Below are 22,537 nucleotides of genomic sequence, written 5' to 3' on the forward strand. Positions count from 1 at the left end.
GGGAGACTATTAATGACTGTTTCTATTTCTTTAGGGGATATGGGACTGTTTAGATCACTAATCTGATCCTTATTTAACTTTGGTACCTGGTATTTGTCTAGAAAATTGTCCATTTCATCCAGTTTTTCCAGTTTTGTTGAGTATAGCCTTTTATAGTAGTATCTGATGATTTTTTTTTTGTTGTTGTTGTTTTTCCTCAGACTCTGTTATGTCCCCCTTTTCATTTCTGATTTTGTTAATTAGGATACTGTCTCTATGTTTGCTGGTTAGTCTGGCTAAGGGTTTATTTATCTTGTTGATTTTCTCAAAGAACCAGCTCCTGGTTTGGTTGATTCTTTGTAAAGTTCTTTTTTGCTTCCACTTGGTTGATTTCATCCCTGTGTTTGATTATTTCCTGCCTTCTATTCCTCTTGGGTGAATTTGCTTCCTCTTGTTTCTAGAGCTTTTAGGTGTACTATTAAGCTGGTAGTGTATGCTCTCTCCAGTTTCTTTTTGGAGCCATTCAGAGCTATGAGTTTTCCTCTTAGGAGTGATTTCATTGTGTCCCATAAGTTTGGGTATGTTGTGGATTCATTTTCATTAAACTCTAAAATGTCTCAATTTCTTTATTTCTTCCTTGACCAATTATCATTGAGTATAGTGTTATCATTCAGCTTCCACATATATGTGGGCTTTCTACTATTTATATTGTTATTGAAGATCAGTCTTAGTCTGTGGTTACCTGATGCATGGGAGTATTTCAATATTTTTGTATTGTTTGAGGCCTCTTTTGTGACAGTTTATATGGCCATTTTTGGATAAGGTAACATGAGGTACTGAGAAGGAATAACATTTTGCTGTAGCATAAATTTTTCTAAAGATATTTGTTAAATCCATTTGTTTCATAAGTTGTTAGTTTTACCGTGTCTTTGTTTAGTTTCTGTTTCCATGATCTGTCCATTGATGAGAGTGGGGTACTGAAGTCTCCCACTATTATTGTGTGTGGTGCAATGTGTGCTTTGAGCTTTACTAACATTTCTTTAATGAATGTGGCTGCCCTTGCATTTGGAGCATAGAGGTTCAGAATTGGGAATTCATCTTGGTAGATTCTACCTTTGATGAGTATTCTCTTTCCTTTTTTGATAACTTTAGGTTGACATTTGATTTTATTTGTTATTAGAATGGCCACTCCAGCTTTTTTTGCTTGGGAAATAGTTTTCCTGCTTTTTACTCTGAGGAAGTGTCTGTCTTTGTCCCTCAGGTGGGTTTCCTGAATGCAACAAAATGTTGGGTCCTGTTTACGTAGACAGTCTCTCAGTTTCTCTTTGTCTTTTATTGGTGAATTGAGTCCATTAATATTAAAAGATATTAAGGAAATGTAATTGTTGCTTCCTTTTCTTTTTTTGTTAGAGTTAGGATTCTGTTGTGTGTCTATCTTCTTTATGGTTTGTTGAAAGATTTCTTGCTTTTTCTAGGGCATAATTTCCCTCCTTGTGTTGGAGTTTTCCTTTATTATCCTTTGAAGGGATGGATTTGTGGAAAGATATTGTTTGAATTTGGTGATGTCATGGAATACTTTGGTTTCTCCATCTATGGTAATTGAGAGTCTTGCTTGGCATAGTAGTCTGGGTTGGCATTTGTGTTCTCTTAGGTTCTATATGACATTTGTCCAGGATCTTCTGGCTTTCATAGTGTCTGGGGAGAAGTCTGGTGTAATTCTAATAGGTCTGCCTTTATATGTTACTTGACCCTTCTCCCTTATTGCTTTTAATATTCTATCTTTGTTTAATGCATTTAGTGTTTTGATTATTATGTGTCGGGAGGAATTTCTTTTTTGGTCCAGTCTATTTGGAGATCTGTAGGCTTCTTGTATCTCCATGGGCATCTCTTTCTTTAGGCTAGGGAAGTTTTCTCCTATAATTTTGTTGAAGATATTTATTGGCCCTTTAAGTTAAAAATCTTCATTCTCATCTATATCTATTATCCTTAGGTTTGGTCTTCTCATTGTGTCTTGGATTTCCTGGATGTTTTGGATTAGGATCTTTTTGCATTTTGCATTTTCTTTGACTGCTGTGTCTATGTTTTTATGGAATCTTCTTCATCTGAGATTCTCTGTTCCATCTCTTGTATTCTGTTGGTGATGCTTGCACTTATGGCTCCTGATTTCTTTCCTAGAAATTCTATCTCCAGAGTTGTCTCCCTTTGTGATTTCTTTATTGTTTCTACTTCCATTTTCAGATACTGGATGGTTTTGTTCAATTCCTTCAGCTGTTTGGTTGTGTTTTCCTGTAATTCTTTAAGGGATTTTTGTGCTTCCTCTTTACGGACTTCTACCTGTTTAACTGTGTTCTCCTGTATTTCTTTAAGGCAATTATTAATGTCTTTCTTAAATTCCTCTACAAGCATCATTAGATATGATTTTAAATCTGAATCTTGCTTTTCCGGTATGTTGGGGTATCCAGGACTCGCTGTGGTAGAAGTACTGGGTTCTGATGATGCCATGTAGTCTTGGTTTCTGTTGGTAAGATTCTTACGTTTGCCTTTCGCCATTTGGTCATCTCTGGTGTTAGATGATATAGCTGTCTCTGGCTGGAGCTTGTTCCTCCTACGAGTCTGTAAGCCTGTGTCAGCACTCTTGGAAGACCAGTTCTCTCTTGGCAAGACTGGTGCACAGAGGGCTATAGAACAGCCCCACATCCTGGTTGCAGATATAGGCCCGTAGGACCTTGTTGCAGAAACGTTGTTGGTATGTGTCCTGTGGATTCCTAAGCGGATCAACCTTAGAGAGACACCAGAGAGTAAATGGCAATCTTCCCTGTGTATCAGGGTCAGAGCCCTCCCTGGAGGCAAGCTCTCCTCTGGCAGGGAAGCTGCAGAAAGCTCTTTCTTTATTCTTGAGACTTTCATATATATATGGTGCAAGATGTCTCCAGATTTCTCCTCTTTAATTTCGTCCCCATACTCTTCAATATGTTCCCTTCCCAGGGTAATTTCTATTTTTTTTTTTTTTGATAACCCACTAATCCATTTAGTACTGTCAGTGTGTGCATGGGTATGGGGCCATTATCACCGGAACACAGGATGTCTAAGAGTAAGTACTTAAGAAGACAAGTTACCAAAATAAAGAAAAAGTTCAGTTAAATAACATTCTTTTGAGAACACAAACTTTTATTAACTATCAGATTTCAGACTGTTTACACACAAGATAAAGATGTATTTTATATGTGTCACATCATAAATTAAATGCTTCAACAAAGATAATTTAAAGTGCAACTAAAAAAGTGTTAAAGATATTTTGTTCTATTTCCAAAATCTTCCAAGAGTCAATTAGAAAGTTACAAAAATGTATAAACAAATATGATATATGTGCCTTTTGCAACAAAACTCAGATTTAATTAAGAAAGGGAGAAAAGTGTCCCTCTGACATTCCATCTGACTGTCACATACTAGTATGATTCATTGGGTACATATAGTAAAGTTGCAAGACATAGTAACCATGGCTGCTAAGTTGAAAGCCTGTCTTCTCATCCAAAGGAACTGGATAAAGAATATAGTTCATTGAACACCAGTGCTGTTTTCTAGGGTTTATATCTAATCAAAGAGATCTTCTGGGCTGCTGTTTCTCAGGGTTTCTAAAGACATGTTTTCAGCAGAGGTGCTCTCCTCTTTCAAGGTCTGGGGTAGTGAAGAGGCAAGCCTACAGTAGAAAGAAAATCAGGAGTTATCTCTCAGTTGTATTTTTTTTTTAATTTCTAATTTTTATTTTCCCTTTTATTAAAAATATATTCTTTTTCTTATATAACATGTCCTGATTATAATTTCCTATCCCTCTACTCTTCCCTGTTCCTCCCCTCTTCTCCTTACATCCAGATCCACCACCTTTCTCTCTGTAATTAGAAAACAAACAGGCTTCTAAGGGATCATATAAAATAATGTAAGATAGAACAAAAACTAACACATCAAATAGGACAAAGCAAACAAACCAAAGAAAGAGCCCAAGAGAAGGCATAAGAAACAGACCCATTTATTTACACATTAAAAAAACCACTAAATCGGAAGCTATTATATATATGCAAAGGACCTGTAGGGTAAAAAGAGATATAAATAGATGAATAAACAAACAAATAAAATAAAATAGAATTAAATAAGAACAACAAATGACAAAGACCTCCAAAGGCACTATAGTATACATTTTCTCTTGGCCATCTCCGGCTGAGCATGCTGTCTATTCATAACAATAGGTTGCTATCCTAGTGAGATTCCATGGAGAAAACTAAATTTTTATTTGCAATTGGTTTTCAATTAGAGAGAGTTTCTGGGTTCTGGATAGGGGCATGTGTCAACTTCTATTTCAAATCTAGAACACCATCTGGTGCAGGCTCTGTGCCTGCTGCCTCACTCTCTGTGAGTTCACATGTGCATCCATAATGCTGATTTGGAGGGCCTTGCTTCTTTAATGTCTTCCATCCCCTCTGGCTCTCAAGTTCTGCTGGGCTGAGCCCTCAGGGGAGTTTTTGGTGGAAGCATCTTGTTTAGGGTTGAGGCTTCTGAGTTCCTCATTCTTTGCATATTATCTTGCTATGGGTCTCTGTATTTGTTTTACCCATTAATATTTATGTTTTCTCTCAGCTGCTGTATCCTTTGATCACATGAGTCTCCTCTAGTAGTCAGCTGATAAGGTCATTACCTGTGTATAGTTAATAAAGACTCCATAACCATGGCAGATAATGATGAAATATACTGGCATATACCCTTTGCTGGGTCTAGTTTGCTATATGTTTACATATAGCAAACTAAATTCTATTTAGATGATGAGGCCAACTACTGCCTCTGTGGAGCTGGCATTTATATGGAAGTGAAGTTCTGAAATACTTCCCTTGTTCCCTTTCATGACCACTGTGGTAGATAAGACTAAGCTGAAGGATTTCAGAGCTCAGCCAAAAGTGAAGTTTCTAAACATTAATTTATGTCCTTGAATAAACATTGCCAGTGGTTCACCATAGAGCCCTCAAAATATTTCTTAATATTAACAACTAGAAGTGCCTTCAGGGGCAGATATAATTGGAGCAAATCAATCCACTAATAGAAGTATCTCCATGTTTCCAGCTTCAAAGCCATGGCTTTTCTTATGATTGGGGTATGGCGTTAGGCAGTCCAGGGACTTCAGTTCTCTTATCTGTAAAACTGAGGTGACATGTGCTTCAAGAGTGAAGTGAGGAGCAATCTAGGTGATGCAATTAAAATCCTTGTGAATTCCCATAAGACATGCAGACACTTCTTATTAGTGGCTAAATATTGAACAAAGTATAACGTAGTAGCAGATAAAAGAATAACCAAAGGAAATCCAGAAATATCAGTTATGTGTGATTATGCTAAAATGCAGGCACCTACATTTACTTGTACAGATTATTAAAAATGATACCCAGTCCTCCTTGACCTCTTGACTATGCACAATTAACCATGACTGGCTACATCCAACCTGAGATGTGTCAATCTTATTCCAAGTAAGCTAAAAGGCAGACAACCTGATTATGCTAAGGGCTAGGTTAATATGTTATCAAGATGACAAGTAAAACCCTTGGGGAATTAATAGTAAATGCAGATTTAAATGTCATAGTATATAACCAAATATCTAAAATGTATTTCATAAGAGGGAAAATGATACTGCATAAATAGTAACTTATCATTACTCGTGCACGCACACACACACACACACACACACACACACACACACACACACACACATCTACACACACATACATTTTGTTCTCTTGTCTGAGATGTGTTAGTTAGTTTTAATTTTCTTGAGCAAAACAGAGGATTGAATTATGTCAATTATGAAGTCAGACTTGGAACTCCTCAATTTTGGTCACCGTCTAGACATTGTACCCCAGAAGACAGAGATCTATCATTCTTTGTTAAACAAAAAATCATCAGAAGACAAAAGGAGCACTCTGAAGTGAGAAGACAGAAAGAAACAGACTCCGTATGCTACACTGACTACTGCTGTCCGTCTAAAGCCTGATGCTTAACAGCAGGTTTGACACTTGTAGGGGTACTGAGCCAGGATGGATGCTGTGAGGACTGGGCTACAGTGGGAACATACTGTTCTCAGGTTTCATATCCACAGACCAATAGAAAAAGTTTAGAACTGTCACAACCAAAGAAGTTTATCTCTTTCACAAGTGACAAATATTTCAAAGACTTTTGGTAAATTACAGAAAGCAGAAAGAACTTAAATGAAGACTTCATGTTTTACATTTAATTTTTTTAAAGATGAGATTATTCTTTTACATGTGTAATTTTGCCACATGATATCTTCCTTGAACAATGTGTCTGAGGTATCTTTATGTGTTGGAAAGTTTAGACATAAATACTTCATTCATTTTAATTTGGATGCAATAATCATTTGGTGGTTGGTACTTGAGTTGATTAGTTTTCATTGCCCTCAGGCCTGGCACTGTGGCACACAGTCTCAATTCTAGCACTTGGGTGGCAGAGACACCTACTTTCTAATATGTATCTGTATTGATTCAACCAATATTTATTATGTATGTGCTTTGAACAGTTCACTGTGTTAAGGAAGTATAAAAGATATAGAGAATATAAAACACGATCTCTGTGTCTGTTATAAAGTTTCCCTGATGAGGCATGAAGAGTACAGTTACCTGTGGGCAGAAGGATAAATGTTTAGAATGTAGTCAGAGATTATGTTGGTTTATTAAAGTACAGAAAATCACAACCAATCTAAATGCAGTGATGTGGAACCAATTCCAATGACACGTCTACCAAACAAACCAACAAAGGCTTAGGGGACGCTACAGAAGAGGAGCACAAAGAGTCTAAGCTATGAGAATGCATAGCCTACAATGTCAGAAGCTACAGCTGCGGGTTCTCACCAACGTGACTGCCGAAATAAGAGCCGAACAAGGACAGCACCAACAGAGATGCTACAGTGGACTTGGGAAAGCCCAGGGGGCTCCAGCCCTGCACAAGAATTACAGGCAACTAAAGAATGCTGAGAATAGGAGAAATAGTCTTTCCAGGGAGGAGCACATCGATTGGTTGTTCAACAGTAAATCGTCAGTCTGGAAGATGTGCATATAAAACAATTGAAAGAAAAGTTATGAATGTAAAAGAGAGAAAGAGGGGACATATGTAAGGGTCCAGAGGCAAGAAAGGGAAGGGAGGAATGATATAATTATATTAGAATCTTAAAAATAAAGAAAAAGTAGAAAAACTATGAGTCTAGTTTTCAGTCACCCTTTTCTTATAATGCTTACAAGTGTGTCTTTTAATCCTCACATTTTATTGGTGGCTCAAGAATCTTGTAATTTGCTCACAGAGAATAAATTACTACATTACAAAGAGGTATAAGTTTATATTAGTACTTAGGATTCAGTAGATTTCAGAATTTACTATGGGACGATGGTTCCAAAAGGAGAATTCAGAGGCAAGGGTCAAGAGATGATTATCTGGGATCAACCAATTTCTATGTGCACATTAAAGTCATTTTGCAAATTTTTATAAATTAACAAAAAAGAGAATGTGAAATAACAAGATAAAATATTGTCGTTAAGCTATTCAACATTTGAAATTATTTCAGAAAACAACTTGTTGATATCTGCCAAAGATAAGAACATGTCCCTACCTGTGACTCAGAAATTTACCAGTAGACAGACACACAGGGAAAACATCTGTATATCTATATATAAAGAAATTTTGTGTGTGTAAAAAAACCATAGATGGGTTATTTATTAATAGTGAAAAACTACAAACTATCTGAATGGTTCTCAACAGGAAAATGGCATAACTCTTACTGAACTTTCACACAGTAGAATCTTATACAGTTACACACATGCATAGATCTTAGATGAAATGTTGAGCAACAGAACAAGGCACAAAGGAATGCACACTACTGCATGGCTCTATCTAAAAGTCAAAACCAGAAAGCTAATCTCAAAACTCACAATCACAAAATCTCAAAAAGCAATTGGTCTTTGAACACAGGTATATGTGTGAATGTGTTACACACACACACATGTGCATATACAGCACATATCTGCATATGCTGTGGATATTTATTCTATCCGCTCTTCCATGAGATCTCATTTCTGGATATTTTCAACTCTATGACAATCTTCTCAGAGTTCTTATAGCTTGGGCTATTGTTAAGATATTCATAGACAAGAGCAGGAACTTTGGTGCCAGGTTAGTGAGCTTAGTCTAGATGTGAGGAGAGCTATAGCACCAGCTGGACATGCACTTGCAGGGTGGGTGTGGGGGGCAGGGTTACATAGGAACAGTGAACTAGGAAGACATTTTCAGGAGATGGCAGACATGGCTGTTATTGCTCCGTGGTCACTATAGCAAACGGAGAAGGTGAAGAGATACCCAATGAAGAGCCTATCAAAAAGAAAATGAGTTGGTCGGGACAATGAAGATTAAAACTGCAGAGGGAGGCAGAAAAAAGGAGACAGAAGAGTAACACAAGACTGCGGTTTGAGCTGTTGCCACTTTTGCCAAATTCTTGCTCTCACTGTCATACTGCCGGACGAAGCTTATGCTCTAAGTAAATTATTTCACCCATTATTAATTATCTGGTGCTGAGAAGAATAATCTGGAAAGATACTGTTATTCTTAAGATTTATCATAGAAAAGACAATTTATCATAGAGAAGAGAAAACAGCCAATTTTTTTTTCCCTCATGAAGGAAGAAGAATTAAACTCCCAGATTTCAGCTGTCATAGATTCAAGTGCTGAACCATCACCCAGCCATCTCAGCAGGGCAGCTGGAGGCAAATGTTCTGCTTATAATAATAAAAAAAAAAGGCCACACAGTTAAACTTTGTTTTTCCCCAATTATTTATGTATTCCTTCACTTTATATCCTGAGCCTCCTCTTCCCTCCTTCAAGTCCCAGCTCCTCTTCCATCCCCCCATGGTTTGCCACATGATATCTGACTGCAAGTGCATGCACAACACACAGAAATACATAAAGTGAAAATTTAAACAAAAAACAAACCACACACATTGTGAAGAACTGTTGGGTTGTATTAGTAAGCCTAGTACACGCATGACTGAGGCATGTTTGACGTCAGCCTGGGCTAGCTTGCAGCTATATATCTAGTGTATATCTTAAAAGCAAAACAAAAGATAAGCCAAATATCTAATGGTTTAATTTTAGGATGAATCAACTCAAGTTTTCATGAGGAAGACTAAAAATAGCCCCCCAAACCAAAGCAAAACCCTCCAAAAAAAAAAAAAAAAAAACAACAGCAAAATTAAATCAAAATCTGAGTTTCCACTGAGATATAGCAACCAGAAAACTATCAAACCAACTTTAACAGAGTTCCTTTTATGTATTTTATAAATACATGAAAATTTACAAATTATCAAGTATATGACTATTATTTAAATAAAATATTTAAATAATGAACTTAAAGATTTGAAATCACCAAGTTACTAGTTAACTTTCAAATTAGAAATAAGTACTTTGAAATATATCAGATGTTAGGATAGGAAAAGTCGCTGACCAATTTTGAGCTGACCTTATAAAAACCAAGGCTTCTCCTAAACAAACCAAGACACTGAAGCCAACAGGATGCAGTAAAAGCAGAGTCTCACACTGTCTGGAATTCACTGGTCTAGATGTCATTCATTGGCCTGAGAAAGTGAGGGAGGAGAGGCTGACTCTCCTGGCAACCAAAATGGCAAGCAAGAGAAACTCATAGTTATTTTCAATTAAATTCACAGATATCTTCCACTACTCATGGCCCTGTTTAAACACATGAGCAAGAACACATCAATAACCTGTGAAATATATGTTTAATAAAACAAGAAAATAGTAATAAAAGTAGCTATATTTAACCCTATAATGCATTGAATGGTTTATAAACATTGTAAAAGGACAACTCTAAAAAATTCCTGTAAAATATCTCCAATAGATTTGAAAATAAGATTATCAGGGATTAAGGAACTGGCTCAGTAGGTACACAAAGTTGCCACAAAACACTGATGGCTGGAGTTGAATCCCTGGGACCCATTGTAAAGGTAGATGGAGAGAACCAACTCCACAGGGTTGTGCTTGGAGTTCTGGATATAAACTGAGGTTTAAAACCACCCATTAAGTAAATACACCCATAATTCCTAAGAATGGAGGCACTCATACAGAAATTTCATTAAATAACCCAAAAGATTTTTATTGTCTGATAAACTTATTTGGATAAATAATATTGTTCTGGCAACCAATCAGTAGACAAGTTGACACATGCTTTACAAACCACTTGTGAATATCTTAAGCTCCACTTTACTGGTTTGAATTGGCACAGGTGATATTTGCTGCTCAGTGTACTACACATGAATCCTTCTTGGGAGAGCTCTGTTTTATTTTACCTGGTACCATGTTTGCCCACAAATATTCCAGTGATTGCATGTATTAACAATGACAAATGACTAAATGAATGAGGTAGACAGTACTGAGGGGAAGGCTCATTAAAATCAAATAACAGCCCAAACACAGCAGAGACGATGGTGGTAAGCAGTCAGGCTGCAAAGCCAGGGTGGGACTTGATGCTGTCATCACTCTAAAGCCAACAGTGCTTGTGCCTCACTAGGTACCTGGGATTACTGATTTCTGTATTTCCTCCAAGGATGCTCCTACTCTCAGGAGTGTAACATTAATGTGGATATGGCACGTCCCAAAAGTTGTCCTGTAAGATGGCCTTTAAAAAGGAATGAGTCCTGTGGTGTAAATGTTTAGAAAATGTTTTCTTTCACTAACTCCTCTAATTATTTCATGGGAATAGTATATAATAGAAGACATAAAAGTTCTTCTAAAGTCAAAATTTTAAGCAAAATGACAGCAAAGAACAGAAGAATATATGTAGAAAACCAGATTATCTATATATGTACATATAGATGTATTTACACAAATATATGTGTACATGAGCACACATATATATGTGCTTACATGTCTAGAACAGTACTAGAATCTGTAGTGTTTTAGAACAATCTTGATCTATAGATAGTAGATGTCTGATTGGGATACACAGATGACTTGTACTAGATTCTTCCAAACTTCTCGTTTACTAAAACAAAACAAAACAAAACAAAACAAAACACCCAACTAAACAACCAAACAACCCCCCCAAAATGTACACAAAGATTGTATTTCTAAAGGTTTTAAGAAAAAAAATAAGGAAGCTTGTTTACCAGGGTTCCCATATGAGCCTGGCATTGGGTGGTCTTTTCTTACAATCTCTCAACCATCAACATTCCAAGAAACCAGTGTTCTCTGAACAGTCAACAGTGACTTGTTTCCCTGAGGATACAATGTATGACTTGAAGTTCAGAATTTAGTAGTTCCATTTAACTACAGTAAATGAACTCCATGTTCAGCCAAGTCTAGTGCCAGAGCAGTGGAAACTGCATGGTCAGATGTTCTTATGAGATGTAGAGGATAGCGCTTTCTCATGAACCTAGGGCCAAGGATGGCTTCCCCACAGCAAAGAAGGAGTTGCTTTAGTTCCTATGGCTGATGCTATCATTCACACAATGTAGCATCTTAGAACCAACTCTACCATATTACAGTTAGGAGCCTGGGTAAAAATCAGTGTTGGCTGGATTGGTTCTCCTTTGGAGGTTTAGGAGGAGAAGAAACTTTTCTATATTCCTCAGCTTCTTGAAATCTCTCCCACTTTCAAGGAGGGCGACAATATACATCATCACATCAACACCACTATAATGGTGCTGACAGTTGTTCATCTGCTCTCATTTTTTTCCCCTGATTCTACCACTTGGTGATTATACTGGGTCCACTTGGGTAATCTAGTGTTACTTTTGTGCTATTACAAAGCCAGCTTACTTACCTCAGTTTACCTGTAAACTTAATTTTTGCTTCTATGTGGTCAAACACATTCTAAGAGTACAGGATTAAGAATTCAGTCATTTTAGAGTGGAGTATTATTCTATAATTCCACCATTCATTTTTTTAGGGTTCAATTGTTGCTCTAGCCTACCAGGCTATACATTTCAGGAGAGCTGGTAAGAGCAGGAGGCCTAAGACCAGGCTATGGAAAGCCCAGAGCTGAAGAACTGAGCTAAGCTTGATCTGGTTGAAAAGGTATCTGCTAGATTCATGCAACACGACCTCAAAAATCATAAGAAATACATTTTGGGCCTTCTCTAAGATTAATGGAAACAGAATTATTGACACAGGCTGGTTAGAAGTTTTCTTACTTTAAATTATGAGCTTACACAATTACTTTTCTAAGAAGTTTTGGGGTTTATGTGTTTAAAGTTCACATCAGTGCTTTCAGTCCATTTTACTGCCATGGTTGAAAGATACAAATTGTGGTTAAATGAATGGTCTTTCAATCATTGTGGCTGTGTTCTCAATAGGAAATGCTGGTTAGTTTCTAGGCACATATTCTCAGAATCCATCCATCCCAAGACCCTAGAATATTGAATTTTCTCTTTATATAAGTCATTAAGTTATTGTTCTTTATTACTGTTAAATCTTTTGGAGTGTTAGTGAACATAAATGCCTTCTAGTTGGCACTGAAAAACAAGTCAAAAATGAAATAAAGACTGTTCCACATCTCTGTCTTGTCAAGACCAGCTCAGTCTCTCAAGAATCAATGAATAAAGAGAATCAATCAGGAAAAATTAAAATATTAAAGCAAGAGAACATAACAGTTGTTTGGAATTAGGAAATTTACATACATATTTACTCCATAAAAACTGAAGATGCTGCAAACACCCATGGAAAATAATCATCATATGGGTCCTCTAGTCTGATCATAATTATGTTTAAATGTTCATATAACTTCAAGTTTCTCCCAATATGCTATTCTACAGAAAATAAACTTGATTACTTCAAGTGACTTTCTAAAGTACAGTTTTTTTTTGTTTTTTTCATAACAGATTTGTTTGTCAGTACAAGAGAAAAGGGATGTTTGATAGTTCCCATTCTACCACTGAATACTTCTCTAAAGCTGGACAATTTGTAAGCAGCTACATGAAACTCCTTAAAGAACCATTCACAATAGCCTGAATTTCACTACAGCAGGAACCAATTTAAATGAGTGGTTTTCTATATGTAGAAGACATACAACTCAAGAAATGCCTTTTCTCCCCTTGCCTTGTAAAGCTTATTTAAAACTCTAAATATATTTTTCAAAAACAATATAAAAACACACACACAAAGAATTTTTGGCCTATGATAGGAATGAATTATTAGAGAATAGTACTCACAAGAACATTACTAATAGTCAACCCACATATCAGAATGAGTTTTTTCATTAATTGCTTCAGTATTTTAAAGTCTCAGGCATCATGGTAGCCCTTGATACAAAAGATTAAAACAAAATCTGATAACTTTGAAAAATTACCATTGAGCTGAGCAAGTGAACTTAAATAGCTGATGGTGACATAGGTGGGAAATATTAATTTGTAGAGTTTAAAACTCATTTAATGCCTGTGTATACTCTACGGACATATCTCTATTTAGGGAAGACCCCTCTTTATTTGAAGATATATAAATGACACAAAATGCTGTGTGAGTAATCTACAGGACAGTTACCAACAATCCCAGAAGAACTACTTAGCTGTTATTGATTCAAAGGAATTGTTATGCATAAGCATAACAAAGATGTTTGTAAATTTAGGCAACTATAAAACAAAATAGAGTTAACTGATATATCAGTACACTGAATATTTATGGGACATATTTATATGAATTCTAAATCTATTTTATTATATTAACATATTACTAGATACTTCTCTCCAGACAAGCTAATTTATTTATTATTATTATTATTATATATTTTCTTTATTTTTATTTCACATTTTAACCCTTTCCTCATTTCCTCTCTGAAAACCTAAATTCATAAAAGAAACTTTACTAAGGCTCTAAGCACACAATCCACCTCACACAATAATAGTGGGAGACTTCAACATCCCACTCTCATCAATGGACAGATCATGGAAACAGAAACTAAATAGAGACATAGTGAAACTAACAAAAGTATTCCCCTATACTGGGACATAGAGCCTTCACAGGATCAAGGGCCTCTCCTCTCATTGATGGCTCACATGGCCATCCTCAGCTACATATACAGCTGAAGCCTTGAGTTCCTTCCATGTGTAATTTTTGGTTGGTGGTTTAGTCCCTGGGAGCTCTGAGGGTACTGGTTGGTTCATATTGTTGTTCCTCCTATGGGGCTACAAATGCCTTTACCTCCTTGGGTCCTTTCTCTATGCTCAGTTCAATGGATGGCTATGAGCATTCACTTCTGTAATTGTCAAACACTGGCAAAGCATCTCAGGAGACAGTTATATCAGGCTACTGTCAGTAAGCACTTGATGGCATCCACAATAGTGCTTGGGTTTGTGAACTGCATATGCGATGGATCCCCAGGCAAGGCAGTTATTGGACAGCCTTTCCTTCAGTTTGTGCTCTACATATTGTCTCTGAATCTCCATGTATGGTATGGGGTATTTTGAACCCCTTCTAAGAAGGACCAAAGTATCCATAGTGTGGTCTTCATTCTTCTTGAGCTTCTTGTGGTCAGTGAATTGTATTTTAGGTATTTCGAACTTCTGGGATAATAGTCACTTATCAGTGAGTGCATACCATGTGTGATCTTTTGTGATTGGGCTACTTCAGTCAGGATGATGTTTTCTAGTTCCATTCATTTGGCAAAGAATTTCATGAATTCATTGTTTTTAATAGCTGAGTAGTACTCCATTGTGTAAATGTACCACATTTTCTGTATCCATTCTTATGTTGTAGGACATCTGGGTTCTTTTCACCTTCTGGCTATTATAAATATGGCTGCTATGAAAATAGTGGAGCATGTGTCCTTATTACATGTTGGAGCATCTTCTGGGTATATGTCCAGGAGAGGTATAGCTGGATCCTCAGGTAATACTATGTCCAATTTTCTGAGGAACCGCCATACTGATTTCCAAAGTGGTTGTACCAGCTTGCAATCCCACTAGCAATGGAGGAGTGTTCCTCTTTCTCCACATACTTGCCAGCATCTGCTGTCACCTGAGTTTTGCTTTTATCCATTCTGGCTGCTGTGCAGTGGAATCTCAGGGTTGTTTTGATTTATATTTCCCTGATGACTAAGGAAGTTGAACATTTCTCTAGGTGCTTCCAAGCCATTCAGTATTCCTCAGTAGAGAATTCATTATTTAGTTCTGTACCTCATTTTAAATAGGGTTTTTGGTTCTCTGGAGTCTACCTTCTTGAGTTCTTTGTATATATTGGATATTAGCTCTCTTTCGGATGTAGGGTTGGTAAAGATCTTTTCCCAATCTGTTATTTCCCATTTTGTCCTATTGACAGTGTCCTTTGCCTGACAGAAGCTTTGTAATTTTATGAGGTCCCATTTGTCAATTCTTGATCTTAGAATATAAGCTATTGGTGTTCTGTTTAGGAAATTTTTGCCTGTGCCCACGGTCTCAAAGCTGTTCCACACTTACTTTTCTATTATTTTCAGTGTATCTGGTTTTATGTGGAGGTCCTTGATCCACTTGGATTTGAGCTTTGTACAAGGAGATAAGAATGGATCAATTTGCATTTTTCTACATGTTAACAGCCAGGTGAACCAGCACCATTTGTTGAAAATGCTGTCTTTTCAACTGGATGGTTTCAGCTCCATTGTCAAACACCAAGTGAGCATAGGTGTGTGGGTTCATTTCTGGGTCTTAAATTCTATTCCATTAATCGACATAAACTATAGAACGTCCACATACACGTGGAAGCTGAACAACACTCTACTCAATGAAACTTGTTCAAGGAACAAATAAAGAAAGAAATTAAAGACTTTCTAGAGTTTAATGAAAATGAAGCCACAACATATCCAAACTTGTGGGACACAATGAAAGCAGTCCTAAGAGGAAAACTCATACCTCTAAGTGCTTCCAAAAATAAACTGGAAAGAGTATACACTAGCCGTTTGATAGCACATCGGAAAGCTCTAGAACAAAAAGAAGCAAATACACCCAACAGGAGTAGATGGAAGGAAATATTCAAACTCAGGGCTGAAATCAACCAAGTAGAAACAAAATGAACAATACAAAGAATCAACCAAACCAGGTGCTGGTTCTTTGAGAAAATCAACAAGATAGATAATCCCATAGCCAGACTAGCCAGAGGACATAGAAAGAGTATCCTAATTAACAAAATCAGAAATGAAAAGGGAGACAACGGAGAGGGTGCGCCAGAGAACCTGACAGCTTCTGGAACAGGCGGAAGCACAGAGGCACTGAGGCAGCACCCTTTGTGGGCCGGGGACAGCCAGCCACCGTCTGGACCGGAGGACAGGTGCCCGCCCGGCTGGGGAGGCGGCCTAAGCCACAGCAGCAGCGGTCGCCATCTTGGTCCGGGACCCGCCGAACTTAGGAAATTAGTCTGAACAGGTGAGAGGGTGCGCCAGAGAACCTGACAGCCTCTGGAACAGGCAGAAGCACAGAGGCGCTGAGGCAGCACCCTTTGTGGGCCGGGGACAGCCAGCCACCATCTGGACCGGAGGACAGGTGCCCGCCCGGCTGGGGAGGCGGCCTAAGCCACAGCAGCAGCGGTCGCCATCTTGGTCCCGGGACTCCAAGGAACTTAGGAATTTAGTCTGCTTAGGTGAGAGTCTGTACCACCTGGGAACTGCCAAAGCAACACACTGTCTGAGAAAGGTCCTGTTTTGGGCCTTCTTCTTCGGCCAGGAGGAGGTCCAAATACAAGATATCTGCGCACCTTCCCTGTAAGAGAGCTTGCCAGCAGAGAGTGCTCTGAGCACTGAAACTCAGAGGAGAGAATCTGTCTCCCAGGTCTGCTGATAGACGGTAACAGAATCACCAGAAGAACAATCTCTAAACAGAGTCAACTATAACTACTAACTCCAGAGATTACCAGATGGCGAAAGGTAAACGGAGGAATCTTACTAACAGGAACCAAGACCACTCACCATCACCAGAACCCAGCACACCCACTTCGCCCAGTCCAGGGAACCCCAACACACCTGAGAACCTAGACCTAGATTTAAAAGCATATCTCATGATGATGGTAGAGGACATCAAGAAGGACTTTAATAAATCACTTAAAGAAATACAGGAGAACACTGCTAAAGAGTTACAAGTCCTTAAAGAAAAACAGGAAAACACAATCAAACAGGTAGAAGTCCTTACAGAAAAAGAGGAAAAAACATACAAACAGGTGATGGAAATGAACAAAACCATACTAGACCTAAAAAGGGAAGTAGACACAATAAAGAAAACTCAAAGCGAGGCAACACTAGAGATAGAAACCCTAGGAAAGAAATCTGGAACCATAGATTTGAGCATCAGCAACAGAATACAAGAGATGGAAGAGAGAATCTCAGGTGCAGAAGATTCCATAGAGAACATCGGCACAACAATCAAAGAAAATGGAAAATGCAAAAAGATCCTAACTCAAAATATCCAGGAAATCCAGGACACAATAAGAAGACCAAACGTACGGATAATAGGAGTGGATGAGAATGAAGATTTTCAACTCAAAGGTCCAGCAAACATCTTCAACAAAATTATTGAAGAAAACTTCCCAAATCTAAAGAATGAGATGCATATGAACATACAAGAAGCCTACAGAACTCCAAATAGACTGGACCAGAAAAGAAATTCCTCCCGACACATAATAATCAGAACATCAAATGCACTAAATAAAGATAGAATACTAAAAGCAGTAAGGGAAAAAGGTCAAGTAACATATAAAGGCAAGCCTATCAGAATTACACCAGATTTTTCACCAGAGACTATGAAAGCCAGAAGAGCCTGGACAGATGTTATACAGACACTAAGAGAACACAAACTGCAGCCCAGGCTACTATACCCAGCCAAACTCTCAATTATCATAGAGGGAGAAACCAAAGTATTCCACGACAAAACCAAATTCACGCATTATCTCTCCACGAATCCAGCCCTTCAAAGGATAATAACAGAAAAAAACCAATACAAGAACGGGAACAACGCCCTAGAAAAAACAAGAAGGTAATCCCTCAACAAACCTAAAAGAAGACAGCCACAAGAACAGAATGCCACCTTTAACAACTAAAATAACAGGAAGCAACAATTACTTTTCCTTAATATCTCTTAACATCAATGGTCTCAACTCGCCAATAAAAAGACATAGACTAACAAACTGGCTACACAAACAAGACCCAACATTTTGCTGCTTACAGGAAACTCATCTCAGAGAAAAAGATAGACACTACCTCAGAATGAAAGGCTGGAAAACAATTTTCCAAGCAAATGGTATGAAGAAACAAGCAGGAGTAGCCATCCTAATATCTGATAAGATTGACTTCCAACCCAAAGTCATCAAAAAAGACAAGGAGGGACACTTCATTCTCATCAAAGGTAAAATCCTCCAAGAGGAACTCTCAATTCTGAATATCTATGCTCCAAATACAAGAGCAGCCACATTCACTAAAGAAACTTTAGTAAAGCTCAAAGCACACATTGCGCCTCACACAATAATAGTGGGAGACTTCAACACACCACTTTCACCAATGGACAGATCATGGAAACAGAAACTAAACAGGGACACACTGAAACTAACAGAAGTGATGAAACAAATGGATCTGACAGATATCTACAGAACATTTTATCCTAAAACAAAAGGATATACCTTCTTCTCAGCACCTCATGGTACCTTCTCCAAAATTGACCACATAATAGGTCACAAATCAGGCCTCAACAGATTCAAAAATATTGAAATTGTCCCATGTATCCTATCAGATCACCATGCACTAAGGCTGATCTTCAATAACAAAATAAATAACAGAAAGCCAACATTCACATGGAAACTGAACAACACTCTTCTCAATGATACCTTGGTCAAGGAAGGAATAAAGAAAGAAATTAAAGACTTTTTAGAGTTTAATGAAAATGAAGCCACAACGTACCCAAACCTTTGGGACACAATGAAAGCATTTCTAAGAGGGAAACTCATAGCTATGAGTGCCTTCAAGAAAAAACGGGAGAGAGCACATACTAGCAGCTTGACAACACATCTAAAAGCTCTAGAAAAAAAGGAAGTAAATTCACCCAAGAGGAGTAGACGGCAGGAAATAATCAAACTCAGGGGTGAAATCAACCAAGTGGAAACAAGAAGAACTATTCAAAGAATTAACCAAACGAGGAGTTGGTTCTTTGAGAAAATCAACAAGATAGATAAACCCTTAGCTAGACTCACTAAAGGGCACAGGGACAAAATCCTAATTAACAAAATCAGAAATGAAAAGGGAGACATAACAACAGATCCTGAAGAAATCCAAAACACCATCAGATCCTTCTACAAAAGGCTATACTCAACAAAACTGGAAAACCTGGACGAAATGGACAAATTTCTGGACAGATACCAGGTACCAAAGTTGAATCAGGATCAAGTTGACCTTCTAAACAGTCCCATATCCCCTAAAGAAATAGAAGCAGTTATTAATAGTCTCCCAGCCAAAAAAAGCCCAGGACCAGACGGGTTTAGTGCAGAGTTCTATCAGACCTTCAAAGAAGATCTAACTCCAGTTCTGCACAAACTTTTTCACAAGATAGAAGTAGAAGGTATTCTACCCAACTCATTTTATGAAGCCACTATTACTCTGATACCTAAACCACAGAAAGATCCAACAAAGATAGAGAACTTCAGACCAATTTCTCTTATGAACATCGATGCAAAAATTCTTAATAAAATTCTCGCTAACCGAATCCAAGAACACATTAAAGCAATCATCCATCCTGACCAAGTAGGTTTTATTCCAGGGATGCAGGGATGGTTTAATATACGAAAATCCATCAATGTAATCCATTATATAAACAAACTCAAAGACAAAAACCACATGATCATCTCGTTAGATGCAGAAAAAGCATTTGACAAGATCCAACACCCATTCATGATAAAAGTTCTGGAAAGATCAGGAATTCAAGGCCAATACCTAAACATGATAAAAGCAATCTACAGCAAACCAGTAGCCAACATCAAAGTAAATGGAGAGAAGCTGGAAGCAATCCCACTAAAATCAGGGACTAGACAAGGCTGCCCACTTTCTCCCTACCTTTTCAACATAGTACTTGAAGTATTAGCCAGAGCAATTCGACAACAAAAGGAGATCAAGGGGATACAAATTGGAAAAGAGGAAGTCAAAATATCACTTTTTGCAGATGATATGATAGTATATATAAGTGACCCTAAAAATTCCAACAGAGAACTCCTAAACCTGATAAACAGCTTCGGTGAAGTAGCTGGATATAAAATTAACTCAAACAAGTCAATGGCCTTTCTCTACACAAAGAATAAACAGGCTGAGAAAGAAATTAGGGAAACAACACCCTTCTCAATAGCCACAAATAATATAAAATATCTCGGCGTGACTCTAACGAAGGAAGTGAAAGATCTGTATGATAAAAACTTCAAGTCCCTGAAGAAAGAAATTAAAGAAGATCTCAGAAGATGGAAAGATCTCCCATGCTCATGGATTGGCAGGACCAACATTGTAAAAATGGCTATCTTGCCAAAAGCAATCTACAGATTCAATGCAATCCCCATTAAAATTCCAACTCAATTCTTCAACGAATTAGAAGGAGCAATTTGCAAATTCATCTGGAATAACAAAAAACCGAGGATAGCAAAAACTCTTCTCAAGGATAAAAGAACCTCTGGTGGAATCACCATGCCTGACCTAAAGCTTTACTACAGAGCAATTGTGATAAAAACTGCATGGTACTGGTATAGAGACAGACAAGTGGACCAATGGAATAGAATTGAAGACCCAGAAATGAACCCACACACCTATGGTCACTTGATCTTCGACAAGGGAGCCAAAACCATCCAGTGGAAGAAAGACAGCATTTTCAACAATTGGTGCTGGCACAACTGGTTGTTATCATGTAGAAGAATGCGAATCGATCCATACTTATCTCCTTGTACTAAGGTCAAATCTAAGTGGATCAAGGAACTTCACATAAAACCAGAGACACTGAAACTTATAGAGGAGAAAGTGGGGAAAAGCCTTGAAGATATGGGCACAGGGGAAAAATTCCTGAACAGAACAGCAATGGCTTGTCCTGTAAGATCGAGAATTGACAAATGGGACCTAATGAAACTCCAAAGTTTCTGCAAGGCAAAAGACACTGTCTATAAGACAAAAAGACCACCAACAGACTGGGAAAGGATCTTTACCTATCCTAAATCAGATAGGGGACTAATATCCAACATATATAAAGAACTCAAGAAGGTGGACCTCAGAAAATCAAATAACCCCCTTAAAAAATGGGGCTCAGAACTGAACAAAGAATTCTCACCTGAGGAATACCGAATGGCAGAGAAGCACCTGAAAAAATGTTCAACATCCTTAATCATCAGGGAAATGCAAATCAAAACAACCCTGAGATTCCACCTCACACCAGTGAGAATGGCTAAGATCAAAAATTCAGGTGACAGCAGATGCTGGCGAGGATGTGGAGAAAGAGGAACACTCCTCCATTGTTGGTGGGATTGCAGGCTTGTACAACCACTCTGGAAATCAGTCTGGCGGTTCCTCAGAAAATTGGACATAGTACTACCGGAGGATCCAGCAATACCTCTCCTGGGCATATATCCAGAAGAAGCCCCAACTGGTAAGAAGGACACATGCTCCACTATGTTCATAGCAGCCTTATTTATAATAGCCAGAAACTGGAAAGAACCCAGATGCCCCTCAACAGAGGAATGGATACAGAAAATGTGGTACATCTACACAATGGAGTACTACTCAGCTATTAAAAAGAATGAATTTATGAAATTCCTAGCCAAATGGATGGACCTGGAGAGCATCATCCTGAGTGAGGTAACACAATCACAAAGGAACTCACACAATATGTACTCACTGATAAGTGGATACTAGCCCAAAACCTAGGATACCCACGATATAAGATACAATTTCCTAAACACATGAAACTCAAGAAAAATGAAGACTGAAGTGTGGACACTATGCCCCTCCTTAGAAGTGGGAACAAAACACCCATGGAAGGAGTTACAGAAACAAAGTATGGAGCTGAGATGAAAGGATGGACCATGTAGAGACTGCCATATCCAGGGATCCACCCCATAATCAGCTTCCAAATGCTGACACCATTGCATACACTAGCAAGATTTTACTGAAAGGACCCAGATGTAGCTGTCTCTTGTGAGACTATGCCGGGGCCTAGCAAACACAGAAGTGGATGCTCACAGTCAGCTAATGGATGGATCACAGGGCTCCCAATGGAGGAGCTAGAGAAAGTACCCAAGGAGCTAAAGGGATCTTCAACCCTATAGGTGGAACAACATTATGAACTAACCAGTACCCCTGAGCTCTTGACTCTAGCTGCATATGTATCAAAAGATGGCCTAGTCGGCCATCACTGGAAAGAGAGGCCCATTGGACACGCAGACTTTGTGTGCCCCGGTACAGGGGAACGCCAGGGCCAAAGGGGGGGAGTGGGAGGGTAGGGGAGTGGGGGTGGGTGGGTAAGGGGGACTTTTGGTATAGCATTGGAAA

General features: G+C 38.2%; 1 protein-coding gene across 4 annotated transcripts in view; it reads right to left on the bottom strand.

The window, feature by feature from the left end:
- Positions 1-3,126: 3,126 nt before the first annotated feature.
- The window catches only part of Xrcc4 (X-ray repair complementing defective repair in Chinese hamster cells 4), a 240,695-nt gene continuing 221,284 nt past the window's right edge, over positions 3,127-22,537 (bottom strand). For all 4 annotated transcript variants that reach the window (NM_028012.4, XM_006517041.4, XM_006517043.4 and 1 more), the window contains exon 8: positions 3,127-3,676. In NM_028012.4, the coding sequence (NP_082288.1) occupies positions 3,571-3,676 (106 nt within the window). In that variant the 3' untranslated portion in view covers positions 3,127-3,570. The remainder of the gene's footprint in view (positions 3,677-22,537) is intronic.

This window comes from Mus musculus, chromosome 13 (genome assembly GCF_000001635.26).
Source record: "Mus musculus strain C57BL/6J chromosome 13, GRCm38.p6 C57BL/6J".
Lineage (NCBI taxonomy): Eukaryota > Metazoa > Chordata > Mammalia > Rodentia > Muridae > Mus > Mus musculus.